Raw genomic sequence first — 24,662 nt, 5'->3', positions numbered from 1 at the left:
ACACCAAATGACGTCATATTGTGTATTTACCTGTTCATGGACCATCTCCTCGATTGGAATGCAAGCTCCATGGCAACAGGGACTTGTCTGTCTTGCTTACCACTACATCCCCAGGCCTTATTCAGTGCCTGACCATGTCGGCCTCGGAAAACACTTGTTGAGTAAATAATGAGACACATGATTTTCATTACACACATGGTTGTAATGCAAGAACTAACATTATCTCAGACAAAGAGGAAGAAACTTGCTGTGTCAGCTGCTTTGTTTGAGTGACTTCGGGATATGTTTATCCAACAATGGGTGAAAAATGTGATAAAAATGGCTAAGAAGCCTTGCGCCAATGATGGTCTTGGTGAGGATCGAAAAACAAAGGCCATTCCTCTTGATCAAAAGCTAGATGTAATTGAGGCTGGATTTTTCTTAGGGATGTTTAGCTTTATAACTATAGACTTAAAGCTATAAAAACACCAGTATTATTGAAATGCCTCCAGGCAAAATTACTCTATTATTGTGAGTCTGAATGCTCCAGACCCAAATCCCATATTTGCTTTCTGAAATAATTATTTTAAAGTGATTTTTTTAATTCAGAGTGACTTCTTAGGAATGCAACTACAACACAATAGCACAGATCATATCTGCCCCAATGAAGAGAGAAGAGCTGAATCGAATCTGTAAGAAAGCTTTCCTTAACACATAAAGGGGAATCTTAGGGTAAACTATGGCAAATCCCTCAGAAATCACAACTCTAACTTAAACGGAGATAGGCACCCAAAGAAAATGTTGTCTCTTAAAGCCATGATTACTAAAAGTAAGCACGGCTGACAACTCCAGAAGTCAATGAGGCACTTGGTTGGCAGGCACTAGGGGGACCGGCCCCCGGGGACAGCCCGGGATTTAATGCTCTCTAGCTGTGTGAGCCTGAATCGGTCACTCGACCTTCGTGTCGAATGCTGTCGAGGGCAAACACTGTATCATTCACGATCGATCCTGGTATCCACCTCACACCTGGCGCACAGGAAGCGCCCGATAGATAAGAGCTGAACGAGTAAGTCTGCAGAACCAGGGGAGGCATGATTTGTACTCCTAAAGGCCTCATGTAACTTTTTGCGGAAATTAGTATGAATTATGTCTCTATTCCTTCTGCAGATCCCCATTTGCATTTTTGCCAGCACTTGACTCTCTGGGCTAAATTAGCTACAAATTTCCATGACTCTCACCAGGTATGATTTTTTCGAATTAGAAAATAATCAAATGATCATGTCCAGTCAACAGAGATTATTACATAAGTAGATAAAAAGTGTTTTATGTATGTATGTATATATATATATAACATTATATGTCATGATTTTGGTTAAAAATTCCCTTTGAGCAGAAGATACAAACAGATATTTCTCCATGTGCCAGCAGACACATGAAAATAGGGTCAACATCACTCACCATTAGGGAAATGCAAATCTCTCTCTACACTGAGAGATCACCTCGCACCTCATGCCTGACCAAAATAAAAAACACAAGAAACAAGGGTTGGCAAGGATGTAGGGAAAAACAAACCCTCTTGCAAGGCTGGTGGGAATGCAAAATGGCGCAGACACTCCGGAAAAGAAAGCAAAACAAATCCGAAGATGCCTCAAAACATTAAAAATAGAACTGTACTACAATCCGGCAATCACACTATTGAGAATCTACCCCCAAAATATAAAAACACGTATTTGGAGGAATACACGCACCCCTATATTTATAGCAGCATCATCTACAATAGCCGAAGTATGGAATAAGCCTACGTGTCCAGCAAGAGATGAATTAGGTTAGGAGCACCCGGGGGGCTCAGTTAGTTACGTGTCCCACTCTTGATTTTGGCTCAGATCATAATCTCAGGGTTGTGAGATCAAGCCCCGTGCCAGGCTCTGTGCTGAGTGTGGAACCTACTTAAGATCCTTTCTCTCCCTCTTCCTCTGCCCGTCCCTGTCCCCTTGCACACATGTGCACTCTCACTCTCTCTAAAAAGAGAGAGAGGGATGAACGGATAAAGAAGATGTGGTGTATATTCAGCCCGTGGAATATCACTCAGCCATTGAAAAGAACGAAATCTTGCCATTTGCAACAACATGGTTGGAGCTAGAGGGTACAACGTTCAGTACAATGCGTCAGTCAGAGAAAGACAAATACCATGTGATCTCACTCATATGGGTAATTTAAGAAACAAAACACATAAGCAAAGGAAAAAGGGAGGGGCACCAAGAAATAGACTCTTAACTATAGAGAACAAACTGATGGTCACCAGGGGGGAGGTGGGGTTGCGGTAGATAGGGGATGGGGATTGAGGAGCGCCCTTGCCATGACGAGCACCAGGTAACATATGGAATCGTCGTACAATATCGTTTCACTCACTATATTGTACACCTGAAACTAATGTAACACGGTGTGTTAGCTACGTTGGAATTAAGATTTTTTAAAATTCCCTTTGAACGGGGCACTGAGGAGGGCACCTGACAGGAGGAGCACTGGGTGTTATATACTATATGTTGGCAAATCGAATTTAAAATTTTTTTAAATGTAAAAAAATAAAATACAATTCCCTTTGAAACCAAAGATATTCCGATGGCTCTTCGTGGAAGGGATATTAGATGCTGAATCGGGAGGCCTAGACAAGTTCCTTATGCTCTCTGAGCCTCAGTCTTGCATTTGTAAAATGAAAACATCTGAGGAGGAAAAGCAAAAAACAAAAACCATCTCTTTCCAGGCCACCCGAGGGCTGATCACCGTGAACACACCAATTCATGTTTTGGAGCTATATCAAGGGGTGCTTCCCTGTGGTCTGCCCAGGGGCCCAGGAGGAAGGGAGGAAGAAGGCTGCGGATCCATGATCCACTGCTACATAAAGGAGCCACCCCAAATTTAATGGCTTAAAATTACAGTGTGTTACTACCCTTGACAGGTGGGTTGGCTGTGGGTTGGCCGGGCTGACGGAAGCGGGAGGTCTAGAGAGGACCCTGGAGCGTGGCTGAGGTCACTCAAGTGCTGCATGCAGCGGAGGCAGGACGCCCAGGCCGGCTCTCACCCTGCAGTCTTCCCGAGTGGCCCCCCCGCATTCCGCGGTCCGTCTCGGGCTCCTCCACCACCCAGAGTCTGGACCCCACAGGTCTCCCCACGGGGCGTGCTCCCGTGTGCAGGCCGTACCAGGCCTCTGCTCGCGTCATGGTCACGCATTCCCCGTGGGCCAAGCCCAGAACCGAGGTGGGGGAGGCGGCCTCACCAGAGCACCAGTGCCGGGAAGTACGGCCCCTTGTAAGACAAAGAAGTGCGATGTGGAGCCAGGATTTTGAAGATTAAGATATTTCTGCCGAGGGACACCTGGGGGCTCAGCGGTTGAGCATCTGCTTTCAGCTCAGGTCGTGACCCCGGGGTCCTGGGATCGAGTCCCGCATCGGGCTCCCCGCATGGAGCCTGCTTCTCCCTCTGCCTGTGTCCCTGCCTCTCTCTCTCTCTGTGTCTCTCATGAATAAATAAGTAAAATCTAAAAAAAAAAAAAAAAAAAAAACATATTTCTGCAGAGCTCTCACTTCCTCTCAAGAAGCCTGTTTCCCTTCTCTCTACATCCCACCAAGGCCCTGGAGGTCATGGCTTCTGGCCAGGGCAGGTCAACCTCTTAAAAATCGTGAACCAGCTTCCCCCCAGGAATACCCCCATGACATCAACGGCAACGTCGGCGGAGCAGGAGTCACCTGGCGCATCACAAGCGCGGGACTTGCCCGCGTGACCAGACTCCTTCAACAATCCGGTGAGCAGGGAGGAGGCCGGAGGGTCTGAGGGGCAGAAGGATGAAAGGAGTAGATTCTAATCTTGTCTCTGGTACAACGACGAACGTCCACTGGGGCCTTGCCGGCTGTGGGGACGTGTGCGGAGCGGTGAGTCGGCGAGGACGGGAGCGAGGGGGCCTCTCTGCGGGCCCTGCCCGCCACCAGCAGGGACGATGGCGATCGTGGGGAGCCCTGCTGCCGTCGCTATTTTACTTCGAAAAAAATCACTGTACTCTTACAATTTACAGGCACTGGTCCATTCGATCCTCACGGCAATTCTGTAAGGAAATTACTAGCGCCCTCATTTTAGAGACGACAAGACTGTGGCTTAGCGAGATCCAGAAACTTTCCAAGGTCACCCAAGAAATTAGAGGCAAAGGCGGGGCTCCAATCTGTGTGCCCATTTATCCAGCGCCCAAGTATGCACTGGCCGCTTCCTACGTGCCAGCCTCTGAAGCTTTACGTTTCCGCCCGTTACCTGTTCAGCAACAGCGTCTCAATCGTAGGCCCGAAGGAGTTCAAAAGAGAAGGAATGAATAGATGCTGAGAAAGAAAAAGAGCAGAAACAACTTCAGTGAGATGAGTCTCCCCTTAGCTTAAGAACGGAGTCCCTGGGACCCAGCTCTACAGCGCCCCCCCCGCCCCCTCCCCCCAGCCATGTGCTATGAAAGGTGGCACCTGATTTACTCTCCTCCTTGGAAGTGCCATGGCCTTGACCTGGAGCTGCCGCCCCAGCATCCCCCCCCTCCCAGGAGGGGGTCCCGCCACGACTTGGAGATGCTCTTGCCTCACTGATGTCATCTTTCATCATCACTTTCATCAGGAGCTTGGGCTTGACTGAAGGTCAAGCTATTCTTGCGGATAAAGAGTGAGAAGAAATGACACAAGCTTGAATCCCACGTTCTTGCTTCAACAGTTCAATTTCGGCAAGAAGAACCCTTTGCAGAGCGCCGAAACTGCAAGCGCTTCCAAACGCATGGGAACGTCACAAGATCTTCTCTAGTCTTTATGACGGAGGCCTGAAAGAGGACTCGAGTTGTTCTGGACACACCGGGGAGGGGCGGGGGGGGCTTCCGACTAATGGTGAGTAACACATTTACAGTCAATGCACCAGCCCCGAGGTCCTCAAGCATTCTGATGAAATGAGATTTTCCTGGGTAAGGCGCAGATTTGGGCCTTGGAGTCACGTCTGGATGAAAGACAGGCCTTCTTTATAAGAAACAACTAAAGAAAAATACAAGGCTGGAAAAGGCAAGTAGAAGAGACAATAAAATATAATAGCAATTCAGGGAAGCCTGGGACTCACTGGGTGGCCTGTCCCTAATAAACATCCCTGGGAGTTGGAGAGCTGCCTGGGAGTGGGGAGGGAGCCCTGGATGAGTAACTGCATGAGGAAACAGGGGAAGAGTATTAAGTTGCATCTTCTGCACACGGGCTCCTAAGGAGAGGGGACGTGGTTCCAGGAACGTGGAGTGAGCGGCTGCCTTGCTGGTGTCGCTGGAGGGAAGCTAAGCAAATGGCAGCTCGGTGACGGCGACTACAAGGTCCACCTATAAGCCACTGCTTCAAATTCAGAGAGAGGAAGACTAGTTGGTTCAGAACGAAAAGTAACCACAGGGGAAGACGGGACTAAGGCATTGCCACCCGTGAACCCCTCGAACCACACGGGTTTCCGATACGTGTCTTTTCTTAAGTAGAAGGGCTTTCTCTGGGCATTGGAGCAGCCAGTGATGCTCTTCTTTACAGGTTTCCGGCCTTCCTAGAGGAGTGTGACCATCGCTTTTACTTTTGGGGTCGAGGAACTACCCATAATGGGAGAACGGTAGGAGGTAGAAGGAAATGGGGCTCGAGACAGGGAAGGTGAGCTCCAGGGCAGGGCAGGAGAGCGGAAGACGGGGTCTGGCCTTGTGGGGTGGCTGTCATGGGGCGGTATGAAGGCATCCCTGAGGACAGAGAAAAGGTAAAGGAAAAGAGGAATTGTAAAAAAACAAAAAAACAAAAAACAACTTTATCCATTTCATATTTTTTTCTAAGAATAAGCTTCACATCCTCTGCAGTCTCCTCTCCAACCAGGCCGGGCGCACACAGGCGGCGCCTCCGGCAAGGCCGCGGAAAGCCGGGGCTCTAGGCTGAGGCTCCCCATGCAGTGCAAGGGTCCCTAACTTCTAACTTCTCCGCGGGCTCAGGAGCAAGGGCTCTGTGTCGGCGCCCAGCACACCTGCCGGCCGGCTAGGGCGTGGCGGGCACACCTGCCGCACCTGCACCTGTCGTGGCCCGGGCGGCGCACGCGGGCCTCACGGCGCGCAGGTGGCGGATGCCGAGCCCAGAAGGACCCGCCGCGCTGCAAGGGTGACGGGAGGGGTCCGCCCCCGGCCTTGCGGGTGGTGGGGGAGGCCGGGGGCGCTGCGGCGGGAGCGGGGCCAAGGGGCGCCCAGGACAGCGCCGGGGACTCTGCGCCCGCGCATCCCGCGCATCCCCGCATCCCGCGCATCCCGCGAGGGCAGGCAGCAGCCCCAGCGCCCCCGCGACGCGGCCCTGTCCCCGGGGCTGCTCCGACCCACGCGGGGCCGCAGGGTGCGCGGGCAGCGCGGTGGGGGGCGCGGAGCGGGTGCGCTGCGGGAGGGGTGCGGAGAGGGGGGCGCTGCGGGAGGGGGGCGCTGCGGGAGGGGCGGGGGGATGCGGGGGGGACGCTGCGGGCGGGACCCAGGAGAGCCTCCCGCGCCGGACTCTCCCAAGACACCAGACCGCGTGGGCGGGAACAGCGGGAACCGCAGGAACGGACGTGCGGGCCGTGCGGAGGCCGGAGGGGGCGCCGGGAACCCACGCCGGGCCGGCCCAAAGCCCACGGGGCGCGGAGAGGCTGGGGGGCGCCCTGAGGCCCGGGTGTGCCGCGAGGCCGGGGGTCGGGAGGCCCTGGGCGGGCTCCGGGGCACGCAGGACCCACCCGAGCCCCGGCGCCCCGGCGTGAGCGGAGCCCGCGGGGACCGAGGCCCTGGGTGCGGACCCTCCCGCGCAGCCCCTCTGGCGGAGGCCGGGCGAGCCCCCGGGGAGCGGGAGGCCGGGAGCGCGGGAGGCCTGGGCGGCGGGGAGCAGGTGCGCGGGGAGCAGGTGCGCGGGGAGCAGGTGCGCGGGGAGCAGGTGCGCGGGGAGCAGGTGCGCGCTGCCGGAGCGCCCGCCGCGCAGGGACAGGCCGGCCTGGACCCCGCACTGCCGCCAGCCGCGCCGGGCACTGCGAGGGCCGAGCAAGGAGCCTGGAGCACAAAGGGGGTGAGGCCGGGTCACAGCGGGACCCTGGGCGTCCGGGGAGGCCTCGAGATGCGCATGAGGTCCCGGCCCCGCCTCATCCCAGCCCCACGTGCGGCTTAGCTGCTTCCAGGATGAAGACAAGAACCCCCAGCGGGCCTGGAAGCGAGGGGAGCACGCATGCCCTGCTGAGGCCCTGCACTCCCCTGCCCTTCAGCGGATCACGTCCACGCCCCTTCGCACCCTCCGGCCGGGCGGGACAGCTGTCCTTGAGCCTGTCCCCAAGCTCCACCGTGTCCCCCTCCTCCTCAGCACGGACCGCAGTGGGTTTCATTTTGCTCACACGCGTGTGGGGGCCTCCCTGGTTAAGGTCCAACTATCTCCCCCATGTGGATGACCACGTCGTCTTTACCACTGAGAGTTAAAGGCCAAGCAGATTTTAACTGAATGAACGGATGGGAGGATGGATTTATCAACAAATGAGTTAGCAAGCGACCCACTGGCTACTCCTGCCGAAACTACCAAACCAAAACGACAAATAAACAAAGACTGTGTATTAACCCACTAGGAAAGTGGCAAACGCTGACTGGAGGTCGTTGGTACAGACTTGGCGGGGGGGGGGGGGGGGGGGGTGTATTCCAGATAAGCATTGACTTCCCTGCAGGTCACCTCTTAGAAGCTGGACCCTTATCCCAAGACATCGCCTGAAGAGTCTAGTGCACACTACTGGGTCTCCTCAGTAATGGGGACACCACAGCCCGCAGAGGGAGGCTTGGATCGCTGGGCCGGCCAGCGGGTACTCCGAGCCCCGTCGGATGGACCAGCCGAGAGGCCAAGCCGGACAGGGGTGTGTGTAGGTCAAAAAGGAGGTGAAACTTCACAGTGACCAGATCCCCACTGTGTCTCCCAAACTGGCTCAAAAGGTAACTGAGCATGAAGAGGGAGGCAGGCACCCAAGGGGCCTTTCTGAAAGAGAAGCCTGTTGTGTCAGGACAGTCCCGCCTCCACATGTGGCGCCTTTGAACTTACAAAGCGCTTTCTCCAAGCGGTCCTTTCAACAAGTGACCACTCTGAGAGTTTGCTGTGTTCCTTCTGAAGAGCAAGGCAAACAAGGCCGAGGAGGCAGGGAGTGGAACCTGAGCTCCTGGGGTCACGAGTCCTGAAGGACTTAGGGAAACACAACACCCCCCAGGACGAAGCATGACTGGAAAAACAAATACCGGCTCCCGGGGACGGCATCACGGTACGTTCCAGCCCAGTGTGGACACCCCTCAGAGCCCACCTGCTCATGCTCCGTCACCCCCAGATCTGCTAGGACCTGCCCCAGGGCGGACAAACAAAACTCTGCTCTGAGATCCCATTAGCACCAGCAGAATGTTTGCCGAGCAGCTTCTGTGCGGAACGGGGCGGGAGAGCATTTTCTGAGTCCCACCGTAAGTGGGGGGAGCCACGTGCGGAGGACAGTAGTGAGCCCAGGGCTTTGGCCCTGCCTTCCGTGACCTACTTTACGGCCCTTGAAATGCATCGGGAAGAGTTGAGATATGTTGGGGCGGCCCCGTAAGCCATGTCTCGGTGACTCTCCGTCTTCCCGCTCTTAACCATCAGGTGTGAGATATGGTGTCAGCCTCAAAAGTTCAATGAAATAAGGTTGGTCTAAAAGTGTCTTGCCTCCTTGCTGCCGCTAACTTGTTAGCCCTCTATTTCCAGTCCAGGGTGCAAGGAACTTCAATTATTTGCAGCACGATCTCCTCTACCCTAAATATGAGTCAGGAGACATAAAGACCGAAGAGTCACAGGAATGCACTCTTCGCCGTGTCATGGGTGGTGACAGAAGTCCAAGGAAGTCCAAACCACAGGGTCTGCTCCCACAACCAGAAAGACAGCCAAGACCGGACAAGTCAGAGTTCAGACCAAGCTGACAAAGGATAATCTTAGAACAGTCCAGGTGACCAAAATGCCCTTAAATATCTAGTTTCAGGGACACCGAGTGAGGGGAAACCTTCCTGGCCGTGGGCCTTGGCAACGGATAGAACCCAGGGTGCTTCTCTCTGGTGCTTCTCAGCCTGTTAGATTCATTTCCACCCAGTCCTTAAGACGGGTCCGCTTCCCCCTGGACCCTGTGATAACCAGCGTGATCACGATTTATTGTTCAAATTGAGATACGTTTTAAATGTGGAAGCGGACACCAGTAATTTTTCTGGGAAGCAGGTATTAACCTGGGGTGGTCCCAGAAAATCCAGGACGTGCCACCCTCCTTGTAACAGATGCATTCTCAGCGGATAACCTCCAACTCACTTCGTTTCTCCCCGAGAAAGAAAGCAAGGAGGATGTCCCTTTCTGCACCCACGGAAACCGAGCACCGGGTCCTCCAGCTGGTGTCTGACAACACACAACAGGGCCTGAAACTGCACACACCACGACATCTAGCATTCCTTGACGGACAGGAGACCCCGATACTCATCAGGACAGCCAGACATTTGCCTCCATGACTCAACGTGCTGTGCCCGGAGTCCCAGGGAAAGCCACCACCTCCCCATCCAGGCACCCAGGTCCTCACATCTCCACGCCAGCCCCTCCCCGCACCCCAACAGTTTTCCAAGGGACAGCGGCACCTCCCGTGACCATGCGATGACAGGTTTTCAAAGGGCTGTCGGATTTAGGACGGCCAGCGCGAGAGCCGAGCTTCTCATACCCGACTACTCCCCGAGTCACACGGGGTCTTGCTCGGCTGCCGAGGGGGGTCGGTAGGCCCGCGGGGCACCCGGACACCTCGTCTCCGGAGCTCCGGGGGAGGCCGAGGCCGCTGGGGTGATTAGGAACTGAACCCCAGGCAGCCCGGGTGGCTCAGCGGGTTAGTGCCTGCCTTCAGCCCAGGGCCTGATCCTGGAGACCCGCGGTCACCCGAGTCCCACGTCGGGCTCCCTGCATGGAGCCTGCTTCTCCCTCTGCCTGTGTCTCTGCCTCTCTCTCTGTCTAGGTCTCTCATGCATAAATAAATAAAATCTTTAAAAAATAAAAATACAAATAAAATAAAGTAAAATGACCCAGGATCAAAAGTTCATGAGGTGAATGCAGCGAGGTCCCCTGGTTTCCACCCGCGGTGGGCGGGCTCAGGCCTGCCGGGGGGCACGGGGGGGGGCGCGGTGACCCCATGAGATGTGGCAGCCGCATTCCCCGCACACAGAGCAAGTCACCGGGGACTCTGCTCCGCGTTGACACTACCAGGAAAGGAGCGCAAGCTGCGGAGGTCATGCAGATGAGGGCTGGGCTCCCGGAGGAGAGGCCCGCATCCAAAGAATAGCCAAGCTCATCTAAAACTGAAATCCTTCTTTCCATATTGTTTTTCAGATACTGTTCCCTCCCTTTAGTTACATTATTTGCTGCATATCTACAAGATGTATGTCTTCAAGAGAAAAAAATACGTGGTAAAGCTAACTTAATCGCAGTCGGTGTGGGGGAAAATACGAAGGAAATAGTAACAGCAAATACTTTGTAGTGTTTAGTACGTGTTCGGGCACACAGTAAAGCTTACCGGCTCCTCCTGTATTAACAGAGTTAGGCCCCCCACACAGTGATTGCTATTAGTGCCCAGAAGTTTTATTTTTATTATAATGGGTCGTATTTATCAGTCTTTTCATCTGTCCTCTCTCGATTAGAAATTTTAAAAAATCAAAATATTAAGAATAGAAAAAAAAATTCCCCAATCATAGAAATATCTCTCCTGTATTTTCTTCTACGTCTTTGATATTCGAATTTATAATTTATCCGGAATTTTGGATTGAAACATGAGGTAAGGAATATAATATATATATTTTGTTCCAAATGGACAACCAATCTTCCTGGAATCACTTGTCCCCAATACTGTCATCTTTTCCACACTGATAACGTCACCTTCCTCATACTCTGAGTTTACATAACTTTGTGAGTTAGGCTATGAGCTCCGTTGTCTGTTCCTATCACAACATCACACAATCTTAATTGCTTACAGCTTTTCAATAAGTTTACATCTGGTAGAACAATTCCAGCACCCTTCCCCACACATCTTGTCTCTCTTCTTTCTTCTGCTTTCTTTTCTTTTCTTTTTTCTTTTCTTTTCTTTTTTTTTTTTTTTTTTTGATATTGACCTCTGCCCTTTCGAATCAAGTTTACAATTACCTGATTAAGTTCCAGGAAAACTCTATTGAGATTTTTGTTTCAATTTGCAAGTTAACTTGGGAGAATTGATACCTGCTTGATACCGAGTCATCACATCAATGTTTCTCTATGTCTATAGCTTTCCCCACCATTGACAGGAGTCTTGGTCTTGTTTCTGATTTTTAAGAAAAATATTTTACCAGTTTATCCTTCAAAATATTTACATAGGTTTTTAGTAGACGTCCTTTATTAAATTAAGCGAGGTTCCTCTATTCCTATTCTGCTAAGAGTTGGCTAAGAGAGTTTCTGTGTATAGGTATTACATTTTATCAAATGCTATTGAGACAATTACATAGTTTTTTTCTTTAGTCTTTTTAACGTCAAACCGTCTTTGCATTCCTACGATAAATCCATTTTTTTCCCTTAATCCTCTTTTATCTCTTTCATCCACACACTCATCCACACTCACCTTCCCTCTGGCAGCCACCAGTTTGTTCCTGTGCTTGAGTCTGCCCCTTTTTTCTTTGTTTTGTTTCTTAAATTCCACATATGAGTGAAATCAGATGGTATTTGTCTTTCTCTGTCTTATTTTATGGAGTGTTGTATTTCCTAGGTCCATCTAACTTGTTGCAAATGGCAAGATTTCATTCTTTTTTACGGCTGATTGAATATGAATATTATCAACGGACACTCAGGTTGCTTCCGTATCTTGGCTGTTGTAAATAATGCTGCAATAAACACAGGAAGGAGTACGTGTATCTCTTTGGATTCGTGGTTTTGTTTTCTTTGGGTAAATACTCAGTGTTGGAATTACTGAATCATATGGTAATTCTATCTTCAATTTTTGAGGAGCCTCCGTTGTTTTCCACAGTGGCTGCACCAGTGTGCATTCTCATCAGCAGGACATGAGGGCTCCTTGTTCTCCACAGCCTCACCCACAGTCTTTGTTTCTTGTCTTTTTAATTTTAGCTATTCTGACAGCTGTGAGGTGATATCTCATTATGTTTTTGATTTACATTTCCTTAGATGATTAGCAATGTTGAGCATCCAATTTTATTTTAACGCAATTATTAATTTTCTAGTATTTTGCTTATTTATACACATATATTTATAAACATGGCTGGTCATAATCTCCCCTTCTTGTAGTCTCCTTGTATCAGCTGGATAATGTTCCCTATCTTCTACTCTTGATAAAGTTGGCATGAGCATGTGATTCCTCAAATGTTTACCCAAACTCCTCTGGTCCTATGGAAGTGCAGTGGGTGCACTATTAAAAACTGATTCCACTTCTTTAATGATAAAGATTATACTCCTATTTCCATTTCTTCTTGGGATAGTTTTGATAAGTCACATTTTTCTAGGACATTGATCATTTCTGTCTTTTTTAATTTATTTGTATAATACTATCTTCTTGTTTATCTTTAATACAATCTGTAGTTATGAACCCTCATTTCTTTTTTTTTTCTTGTAAATTTATTTTTTATTGGTCTTCAATTTGCCAACATATAAAATAACACCCAGTGCTCATCCCATCAAGTGCTCCCCTCAGTGCCCATCACCCAGTCACCCCCATTCCCTGCCCTCCTCCCCTTCCACCACCCCTAGTTTGTTTCCCACAGTTAGGAGTCTTCATGTTCTGTCTCCCTTTCTGATATTTCCCCCTCATTTTTTTCTCCTTTCCCCATTATTCCTTGTCACTATTTTTTATATTCCCCAAATGAATGAGACCATATAATGTTTGTCCTTCTCCAATTGACTTCACTCAGCATAAGACCCTCCAGTTCCACCCACGTTGAAGCAAATGGTGGGTATTTGTCGTTTCTAATGGCTGAGGAATATCCCACTGTATACATAAACCGCATCTTCTTTATCCATCATCTGTCGATGGACACCGAGGCTCCTTCCACAGTTTGGCTATTGTGGCCATTGCTGCTAGAAACATCGGTTGCAGGTGTCCTGGCATTTCATTGCATCTGAATCTTTGGGGTAAATCCCCAGCACTGTAATTGCTGGGTCGTAGGGCAGGTCTATTTTTAACTCTTTGAGGAACCTCCACACAGTTTTCCAGAGTGGCTGCACCAGTTCACATTCCCACCAACAGTGTAAGAGGGTTCCCTTTTCTCCGCATCCTCTCCAACATTTGTGGTTTCCTGCCTTGTTAATGTTCCCCATTCTCACTGGTGTGAGGTGGGATCTCATTGTGGTTTTGATTTGTATTTCCCTCATGGCCAGGGATGCGGAGCATGTTCTCATGTGCGTGTTGGCCATGTCTATGTCTTCCTCTGTGAGATTTCTGTTCATGTCTTTTGCCCATTTCATGATTGGATTGTTTGTTTCTTTGGTGTTGAGTTTAATAAGTTCTTTATAGATCTTGGAAATTAGCCCTTTATCTGATACATCATTTGCAAATATCTTCTCCCATTCTGTAGGTTGTCTTTGAGTTTTGTTGACGGTTTCTTATGCTGCAGAAGCTTTTTATCTTGACGAAGTCCCAATAGTTCATTTTTGCTTTTGTTTCCCTTGCCTTCATGGATGGATCTTGCAAGAAGTTACTGTGGCCAAGTTCAAAAAGGGCGTTGCCTGTGTTCTCTAGGATTTTGATGGAATCTTGTCTCACATTTAGATCTTTCATCCATTTTGAGTTTATCTTTGTGTCTGGTGCAAGAGAGTGGTCTAGTTTCATTCTTCTGCATGTGGATGTCCAATTTTCCCAGCACCATTTATTGAAGAGACTTTCTTCCAATAGATAGTCTTTCCTCCTTTGTCGAATATTAGTTGACCATAAAGTTCAGGGTCCACTTCTGCGTTCTCTATTCTGTTCCACTGATCTATGTGTCTGTTTTTGTGCCAGTACCACACTGTCTTGATGACCACAGCTTTGTAGTACAACCTGAAATCTGGCATTGTGATGCCCCCAGCTTTGGTTTTCTTTTTTAAAATTCCCCTGGCTATTCGGGGTCTTTTCTGATTCCACACAAATCTTAAAATAATTTGTTCCAACTCTCTGAAGAAAGTCCATTATATTTTGATAGGGATTGCATGAAACGTGTAAATTGCCCTGGGTAACATTGACATTTTTACAATATTAATTCTGCCAATCCACGGAATTAATATTCCATGGAATATTTTTCCATTCCTGATCAAAACTCTTCAGAGTGTAGGGATAGAGGGAACATTCCTCAACATCTTAAAAGCCATCTACGAAAAGCCCACAGCAAATATCATTCTCACTGGGGAAGCACTTGGGAGCCTTTCCCCTAAGATCAGGAACAAGACAGGGATGTCCACCCTCACCACTGCTATTCAACATAGTACTGGAAGTCCTAGCCTCAGCAATCAGACAACAAAAAGAAATAAAAGGGATTCAAATTGGCAAAGAAGAAGTCAAACTCTCCCTCTACGCTGATGACATGATACTCTACATAGAAAACCCAAAAGCCTCCACCCCAAGATTGCTAGAACTCATACAGCAATTTGGCAGCGTGGCAGGATACAAAATCAATGCCCAGAAGTCAGTGGCATTTCCATACACTAACAATGAGACTGAAGAAAGAGAAATTAAGGAGTCAATCCCATTTACAATTGCACCAAAAGCATAAGATACCTAGGAATAAATCTAACCAAAGGATCTATACCCTAAAAACTACAGAACACTTTTGAAAGAAACTGAGGAAGACACAAAGAGATGAACCCTCATTTCTAAGACAGTTTGTGAATGCCGAGCCTTTTTTAAAAAGTTTTCCTAAATGTTTGACTGTATTATTAGTTTTTTCTTTTAATCAATTGGAGGGGACACTGTGCTCCACCCAGGTTCCCTAGGGTTCCTCTACCCCTCACTAGGTTTGGGGTGCTTTTGCTTCCAATGGCCAACACCTAAAACTCTGCTTCATCACTCAGGCTACTGGAGCCACTTTGCCCAAGAAAGACCAGGGTGTCTGGAGATTCACAACCACTCCAGTTAACCCTTGGCCAGCTCCTGGCAGCTGGGGGGTGGGGGGCATGAACCCCTCAAGTAGAACAGCTTCTTTATCCCTAATAATGTATTTTATCTTAAAATCTTTTTGTTAGAATGTATTTGCCTCAGCCAGGTGTTCTAGTCATCGTTGTCTAGCATGTCATTGGCTCGAGGTAACTTTTTAATAATGATTGCTGGGGAGGTGTGGCAGGCAGTTCCAGAACTAGGCACATAAGATAAATGCAAGTTCCAAACCCACGCTGGAAGCAGTATTTTGACATCTTTTTATTCTCTTTGATCCAAAAGGAGATTTTCACAGAGATGTCCTTTCAAAAAAAAAAAAAAAAAGTAACAAATCCAGGCACAGATACCTGTGCCCAAGGCTGACACATAGGCAACTCCACCTCCTGTTCATTGAAGGTGATGAACCATCTTGCTTTCTTAGAAATAGCAGAGATACCTCAGTCATCCAACTCCTATTAAACCATCCCATGCTTCTTGTGCCAAAAAAAATTCTTGCTGGAATTGTTCTTCTCAAAAACAAAACAAAATAAAAGCAAAAACAAAACAGACCAAAAAGCCCACATACACTCAGGGACACAGTTATTTTTAATTAGCCCTGGATGGAATGTGTTAGTATCCCTCCCTCTATAATAAATCCTTGTAATTAAATAACAAACACTTGTTATTCTTGTGCATGCAGAAGTCAGAAGTTTCCCACAGCACAGAAAAGTGATAGAGGTGAGAGTTGAGAGGATAGGGATGAGCAAGGTGTAGGTTTGTTTTGTTTTGTTTTGTTTTGTTTTGATTTAAGCATGAAGACTGTTTAAGGTGGACACAGCAGGGCTTGTCTGAGGAATCTCACGGATCTTAAGTTTCTGCTCTGTTGACCAGAGAAGAGGAGGCTGCATGGTTAAGAGCATAAGCTTCAGGCAGACGTTGGTTTGAGCCCTATCCCTGCAATGCAGTAGCTGCGTGACGCTAGGCAAATTGCCCAACCTCTCTGAACTACAGTTCACATCAGTAAAATGTGAATAACTCTTCCTATACCTCAGGGTTTTTATGAACACTAAAGAAACAGCTTGTGAAGCCCTAGTCACAGTACCTGGACTAAGTCTCTACTTAGTAATTAATAACCCTGTGCAGTAAGACCTATTGTCAGTCCTGTTTATGGAGAATAGAACTAGTACCATATGACGAGGAGATACATGACACGCAGTTGTGCAGTGTGCTAAGGGGCGCTCCATCTACCATGGAGGGAAGGATACCAACACATCCTACCTGGGGCTAGTTAAAAAGTTGCTGAGTGTGTGTGTGTGTGTGTGTGTGTGTGTGTGTGTGTGTGTGTGTTGTTCAGGAGAGGGACAGTTTCAGCAATTCTGGCACAAGAAGCATCGCATCATCTAATGGGAGTTGGGTGACTGAGGCATCTCAGTGCTATTCCTGAGAAAGCAAAATAGTTGTGCTAAGGGACCCAAAACAATTTCTTGTGCATGATCTTATCATGAGGTCTATCCCTCCCCACTAAACAACTACTACGTAGAGGCCCCTGGGAGACATGTGTTTGAGTGGCTTAAGGAATTATGGCGCTGAGACAGGAAGTTAAACAAGAGCTCTCTTACACATTTCCGAGTGTTGTTAAGGGACCAAACCTCATGAAAGCCAAGGTCACGTTGGATAAAACCAGCTGCCGAGAGAACCGGACCCAGGACAGGTAGGTTTCGGTGAGGATAAAGGGGAGGGGCGAGGTAATGAATGGCCCTAAGACACAGGATGATCCTTCCCCGGGGGAAGCCTTGGAGATCAGGTCACCCGTGGAGTATCGAATCGGAAGGGGCATAGGAGAGGAAGACTGGCGTCCAATTTGCCAATTTTAAATTTTGCTTTAGGTGAGAACCGACGGAAAGATAAATAATATTTTGGAAATTGGAGCCATTTCCAAGATTCCTATCAAATGATGTGGTTGTGTGAAAAGTCATGAGTAATCATGAATCCTTATCCTGCATTTCATTGAAGGCTTAAGTCAGGCTGACTGTAAGAAAGAAATGCAGGAAATCTTAAGCCCCTGGAATGAAGCAGCATAAAAGGCTTATGGGCAGCGACTGTCCTGCCTTACCCTGACTCATGCTACGGCTGGCACTGCAGCTCTGCGCCTCGCCCCAGGTTTATTCCTCAAGTCAGATGTTGAAGGCTACCCTGCTGCACGAGAAACTGCCAAGGGTGCTGGGAACCCCAAGGGCTGGGTCTGAACAAGTCAGTTACTCAACAATATGTATTATGTCCGTATTCTATTCGAGGCAAAGGAATTGCTCCCAGTGAGCCAAACCAGGCTAGTGGGCAAAAGCCACAGAGAGACAACTGTTGATCCAAAATTAGGAAAGACTTCCTAACAGGGCTGTTCAAGGATAGAATGTAAGATACTAAAATCCCCATCACTAGATGTGTGTGTGTTTTTTTTTTTTTTTTTATGATAGTCACACAGAGAGAGAGAGAGAGAGAGGCAGAGACACAGGCAGAGGGAGAAGCAGGCTCCATGCACCGGGAGCCCGACGTGGGATTCGATCCCGGGTCTCCAGGATCACGCCCTGGGCCAAAGGCAGGCACCAAACCGCTGCGCCACCCAGGGATCCCACTAAATGTGTTTCAAGCAGAGGCTGGTATGCAGAAATTCAGATATGACGGAGGAGATTGGCATTACAGGTTCACAATTCACTTCCAATTTTCCAGTTCTAAAAAACAGAAGAAATGACCACCAGTTACAATGAATTTACAATTTAACCAAGAAAAGAGAAATTGTGGAAATCATAGCAGATTCAAAGCAATACATAGTAAACCAAATTAAAGGTCCAAAAACTCAATACAGAAATGCCAAAACCAGCTGTCCTGAGAACATTCAAGAAAGACCCCAAATTTCTTCCCATCAAGGAAGATTGCATCCTTTTGCATGAGCAATAATTAGATGGGATTCCTGGTAGTGAGGATAAAGGAAAAGTACGCAGATGATTCAGAGCCAGAGGGATTGGTACACCAGTTCCCATGTAGCTCCTGTCAGGTTCCTACTCATATGCAGTTCAGAGCATGATGCTTGCCAATAAATAATAATAATGACCTCAAATAAACAGCTGCTTTGCCATCTCATGAGAAAAAGCGGATCTGCTTGAATTCTGTTCTCTGCATTTGTGCACACTATGGGTCTTGTCTCACTATTTGGCTTTGCAGTACATTAGAATTCGAAGTCATGGCTTGCCAAACTTAACTGTTAACTTAGAAGGTAGAATCCATGACCTCATGATTTCCTATGGGCTTATTATCATTACTTATTCATTCTTCACTTCTGACAGTGCTTGTGGATCAGATTAGAAAAGGTATTCTTAATCCTACTAACCTGAGTCAGCTTGAAACAGGAAAGAGATAAAAATTAACTAGGGCCTTGCTACCCAGTGAGGTCCAGCGACCAGCTGCAATGTTACCTCCTAGGAGCTCTGCACCAAAGAAGAACAGAACCTCAGCTCTTCCCTCCCTACTCCTAGATTTGCTGAATCAGAATCTGCATTTTAACAAGATCACCCCAAGAAACAAAAGCAAAAATGAACTATTGGGATTTCATCATAAAAAGCTTTTGGGGGTGTCTGGGTGGCTCAGTCTATTGAGCATCTGACTCTTGTCTTGCTCTTTTGGTTTCAGCTCAGGTCATGATCTCAGGGTCATGGGATTGAGCCCCAGGTCAGGCTCTGCACTCTGCACAGAGACTGCTTAAGACTTTCTTTCCCTCCCCCCTTACACTCCTCCCCAGGCTCTCTGTAAAATAAATAAATAGATCTTTTAAAGAAAAGAAAAATAAAAAGCTTCTACACAGCAAAGGAAACAACAAAACTAAAAGGCAACCTATGGAATGGAAGAAGGTATATGCAAATGACAAATCAGATAAAGGGTCATTATCCAAAATCTATAAAGAACTTATCAAACTCAATACCCAATGAAAAACAAATAATTCAGTTAAGAAATGGGCAGAAGGCATGAATAGACATTTCTCCAAAGAAGACATGCAGATGGCTGACACATGAAAAGATGTCCAACATCACTCATCATCAGGGAAATGCAGATCAAAACCACGATGAGATATCTGTCAGAATGGCTAAAATTAACAACAGAGAAACAACAGATGTTGGGGAGGATGTGAAGAAGGGGAGCCTCTTACCCTATTGGTGGGAATGCAAGCTGGTGCAGCCACTGTGGAGAACAGTGTGGAGGGTCCTCAAAAAGTAAAAAATGGAACTACCCTATGACCCAAAAATTGCAATACTAGGCATTTAACCAAAGGACAGAAAAGCACAGATGCAAAGGGGAACATGCACCCAATGTTTTTGGCAGCATTGTCAACAATAGCCCAATTACGGGAAGAGCCTGAACGTCCATCAGCTGATGAATGGATAAAGAAGATGTGATATATTTATGTATACAATGGATTATTATTCAGGCATCAAAAAAATTAAATTTCATCATTTGCAGCAACATGGTTAGAGCTAGAGTGTCTTATGCTAAGCAAAATATGTCAGTCAGAGAAAGACCAGTACTGTATGATTTCACTCCTATGTGGAAGTTAAGAAACAAAAACAGATGGACATAGGGGAAGGGAAGGAAAAGAGAGAGAGCCAAACCGTGAGATGCTTAACCATGGAGAACCGAGGGTTGCTGGAGGGAGGGGGGCAGGGGAAGAGCTAAATGGGTGACGGGTATTGAGGAGGACACTGATTATGGGGACTGGGTGTTATATGGAAGTGATGAGTCACTAAGTTCTATTCCTGAAACTAATAATACACTTTATGTGAACTAGCTAGAATTTAAATAAAAACTTTTAAAAACCCTAAGATTTCCCCACGGTTGTGTGCCTTGAAATTTGAGAAGTCCTAAACCGGGGAACAATGATTCTGTTGCCCACCTTCTGACCTTTACCCCCTGGAAAGCTTTATGAAGAAGTAGTAGCTTCTGGAAAATAAAAAAGGGAGAAAGTTACTCGGCCTGTGATCATTAATGAAATCATTGATCAAGGGTTTGCACCGTTTTTAGAAAATTTCCCACTGCTAACATGCTACAGCTGTGCTTGAAATGGGGGCCGGCCGCCCCTCGGGCTTGTTGTGACCCCAGTCAGCGGATGGGCCTGGGTCAGTCGTCAGGCCTTGTCCTTTATAACCTGCAAACTCCTGCCTCTGTCCGCGGACGGAAATCCTTTCTGCCGCGGTGACTTCTGAGACACGGAGAGCCACCCAGAGAGCAGGAGTGTGGCAGCGGAGGGGCCTTCTTCGGCATCCAGATGTGAGAAAGGCATAAAACAAAAATAAAGGATTTCCTAGGATACTTGCTCAATTCAAAAAGGCCACTGATCACAGGAAACAGCCTCGATTTAAAATAGCTTCTCAGGAGGGGTGACCAACAGTTCTTTACATAAATCACAGACAGGACCCCGTTTTTAAAAAGTAAAATTGAGGAGGGCAGCGTCTGCGAGGGGACATCCTAGAATCAAGAAGAGCTGGCACCTCTGTGCCTGCGCGTCTCCTCGGCCAGTTTTGCTAACGGGCGGCAGCAATGAAGTCTTTACAGGTCAGCGTCTACGTGCAAGTGCATGTGGGGGAAACGATGGTCACCGCTCGGTGCAGTCGTCCGCTTCTCTGCAGCACCGACGTACAGCCTAGAGGGCTGCAGGGAAGAGAAATATCTAGACGCCACCTTCTCCAAATGCATTTGGATTGAAAATCAGACGAATCCAAGAGCTTCCTGTTCCTGCAAACCTTTGCCCGGCGTCATGTGGGGCCCGCATCTGGTCCCCTAACGTTCCCTTTTTCATGAAGAAACACCATCTGACCACGGGTGTCTAGGCACGGGCTACAGGGAACGAAGATTTCCCCCAAACACACAGTGGGTCGGTGAGCTTCTGGGGTCCCTAATGCGCAAGGTTGGAGTCTTTCCCTCTCTCATGCCTCCGTGTTTCAACTGTTCTGGGCCGTCTGGTGCAACAGCCACACTCTCTTCAACAAGGAGGTTCTAAAAGGAGAGTTACAGAGAGAGCGTGCCAGCAGGAGCCCCGAGGGACAGCTCTAACTGATGCCGAGGTGGGCCGGGACTCGCCCATCCTGCCCGGAACAAATATCCTCCAACAGCCATCGCCGCATGTCACCGAATCATAATGAATCATCTCTGCTGATGGAAAAGTCCTTGCTTCCTGTAGCCTTCTAGAAGGTTGGTTTCTTTCTGTTTTTTTTTTTTTGAACCATAGAGAAATTCAGAAGGAAACATCTCATAGGTTAATGGGTGGGAATATCTGTGTCACAAGGAATTTTGGTCGTGTTTGTTCTTATGGATCTTTATCTGAATAAAAAAAAAAAAGAAAAACCTAAATGGATATTTATAAAATCCATTTTTTTTTAAAGAATGTCATAGAGACCTCAAGCTTTCAAGGAGAGACGGTGTCTCTCTCCCCTGAGTCCTAAGGCTCCCTCTAGTGACCAAGAACCTAACGCCGCTGCAGGTACAAATAGGAAACCTCTTCCAAAGCCTCTTGTCCCAAAGCACCGTGAAGTTTCTACAGCATTTTCACTAAGGTCTGATCACTCAACACAGAAACCTGAAAAATGGAAGTACTCTTTCTCCCATTTAATAGGTAAGAAACTGAGGCTCCAATGGGCCAAGACCTGCGCAGTCACACGGCTGTAACAGGAGAGCTGCCACTGGAAGCCTCGTCCCCCGTGTCCTGCTGCACCGCCTCATGCTCTGTGGCCATTGTGTCAGCTCCTCCACGACTATTCTCCTACAGGGCGTGCATGGAAGCATTTTTAAGGGATCTACAGAAGCGATTCTTGACTTTCAGGGCGTCCCTTTGAGAATCTGATGAGAGCTGTGGCCCAACCCCATACATTTTTCCATACAACCTCGGGAAGCACGTGGATCACCCTGAAGGGTGTCTACTAACCCTCCGGATCTCCAAGGACCCTACGTTAAAAATGTATTGACATCGACTGGATCTAATCTTGAGATATCAAGAACTCAAAGAATAGGAACTCTGAAGTTCTTTATTCTTTCCTTTAATTATGATGTTTTCCATGCTTATCCAGTTACCTCTTTACCCTATTGTTCGGAGTATTTACAAGGATTGAACAAATTAGTATATATTTGCTAACATTTAAGGAAAAGCCTGTGGATATTGCCGTCAAGGCATTCTGGCCTTCCCACAGGCATGCCTGGGATTAGCGGCAAACTGAGATGTTTCTAGGAAAGTGGTAATTTGAAAGCATTTTTTTCAAATGTAAGAGCATACCACAGTCTCCCCGGCTGGCTCTGGAGGATCTAAAGGAGCAACACAGTGAATATATACAGGACTTTTTTCAGTGAGCGAAAACCAGTATTGCCTCCGAATTCTCAGCTCTTTTCATCCTGGCGCCTGCAAAGGCTCTGGAAAAGCCCGAGTCACCAGCGATGCTTTGCTGGTTCGCGGAAGCCTCTTCCACGTAAGCTCCGTGAGGGTAGGAGCACAGCCCCGGCCCTGCAGTGCGCTCCGCAGAAATCCGACGGATGACCGTGTGAATGGTCATCTCTGAGTGAGCCCCTCCGGGAAACCGCTCATGTCCCCCCCTAGTTAGTCAGCGGCCTCTGGTTACCTAGGACGTTGGCCTAGAACACTCTATAGGCAACCTCAGGTTCCAGATCCTTGGCTGCTCCCATGAAAAATCCTGTTCTCTATTCCATGACCCACACCCACAGTCCACACTGGGTTACAAACAAACCTAAGGGATGATCACAGCTTCCTGCCTTAGCCCTCCCAGAAAGGACAGCACAGTTTGTTTTTGTTTTTGTTTTTAAGGGATAGATCAATCTTTGAGTAAAATGTGACGCTCTAGTGACTAGACCATCCAGCCGCCGGGGCCATTATGAAGGAGTGAGGAAGGTCCTTCTGGATCATCTCACACAACCTCTACTCAGCATGCCCCTCCACCCCCCTGAGTTTTCATAGTGTGACTTCCCTCAGCTTCTCACCAAGCCCGCTCACCTGGTGAAACGTCACCCCAAAGATGTCCTCAGCCCTGGTGGTCAACAACTCTCACCTTCCCTATAGCAGAGTTCAGAACTTTATGACCATGCTGGGTTCCTTTACATGCTGCTGCCCCTCCTCTTGCATGTGCAGCAAGACCGGCGAGAGAGGTGGGCCTTGCTCAATTCAAGAATGGACGACAGAGAAAGGGAGGCAGGAGAGAAGCAGGGGGAAGGGCTCAGCTGACATTGCTGACCTTGAAGCCAAGGAATGCAGGAGGCCTCTGGATGCTGAGGAGACCAGGAGATGGATTTCTCCCCTAGCGCTTCCGGAAAACAAGCCAGCCCAGCCAACACCTTGATCCCAGCCCAATGAGATCCGTCGAAGACTTCTGACCTCCAGAACTGCAGAATAATGCATTTATGTTGTTTTAAGTAAAAAAAAAAAAAAAAAAAAAAAAAGGTGGACTGTCTCACCCTCCAGTTATCTTGCTTCTAGCAAATCCAATTTTTTCAGAAGTTATTGGAAACATCCCCTTGAAAGCACAGGCGCTTCTCCATAAAGAATCATTGTCTAAACCACTGCAAAGCTGCGATTTCACTTGCAGGTGGAGTCTCAGCACAACCCTGGCTTTTCCCAACTGCCCTGTTGGTTATCATACTTAAATCAAAGTTTCTCAAAAATTTGAACACCACCTTTGGGATTTCTGTTATATCAAAGTAGCACCTGAACTAATATTTACTCGATTTTAAGACAGTGTTTTGATTTATAAGTAACCTCCATCAAATACTAGGTTTGACGTGCTAATTGTTTTTTCTTAATATACATCAAAGTTAAAACGAAACTATAAAATGGAGAAAACCTTTACATTTAAATAAATTCATAACTGTAAAAATTTATAAACAACCTTGCCTATGAGTCCAGGAAAATTGCCTCTGGGTATCAACAGGGCTGTGCCGGTGGCACTTTGTGAAATACCTTTCTACCGTTTCGCGGCCTTCCCCACGCCTCTCCCCAAACCTCCCTGCTCACTCGCAGCAGGTCCCCAGTGGGCACTCACTCCACTTCCCTGTTCTCGACCCCCGCTTCCTGCTCCACCAAACCCTCCAGTCCACAACCCTCCTGGGAGAACTAGCTGGCTTTGCTATGCCCCTGGAGGCCGACTCTGGGTTTTGGGGAGAAGAAAAGGTTCCACCTGTTTGTTGACCCACAAGGAAATTCTCCCCACCCATTCTGCCCTGGGATGGGGATCTAGAGTTTTCTATCCAAAGTTCACTGAAGCAATAGAGTGGAGATCTCCCATGTGTAGTTACTCGGCCCATGTCACTGAGTTTAAATTAATCGAAGTGAAGCAAAGCGACAAATGCAGCTCGTCAGAGGTATCGGGCACATTACACTCACCAGCCACACGTGGCTATAGCTGCCGTACGGGACAACTCAGATGCGGAACATTTTCATCATTGTTACATTAGGCAACACTGTTCTCAAATAATTAAGTATTAGTGATATTTTT

The 24,662-nt window shown here is 47.9% G+C and overlaps 1 protein-coding gene across 1 annotated transcript in view; it reads right to left on the bottom strand.

Moving 5' to 3' along the window:
• The window catches only part of CCDC34 (coiled-coil domain containing 34), an 86,182-nt gene that overhangs the window by 6,856 nt on the left and 54,664 nt on the right, over window positions 1-24,662 (bottom strand). The window contains exon 7 of the mRNA XM_077866159.1: window positions 23,406-23,553. Coding sequence (XP_077722285.1) covers window positions 23,406-23,553 — 148 coding nt within the window. The remainder of the gene's footprint in view (window positions 1-23,405; window positions 23,554-24,662) is intronic.

The sequence above is a fragment of the Canis aureus genome, chromosome 23 (assembly GCF_053574225.1).
Source record: "Canis aureus isolate CA01 chromosome 23, VMU_Caureus_v.1.0, whole genome shotgun sequence".
Classification (NCBI taxonomy): Eukaryota; Metazoa; Chordata; class Mammalia; order Carnivora; family Canidae; genus Canis; species Canis aureus.
The sequence above is the reverse complement of the archived record's forward strand: the minus strand, read 5'-3'. Positions and strand labels throughout refer to the sequence as shown.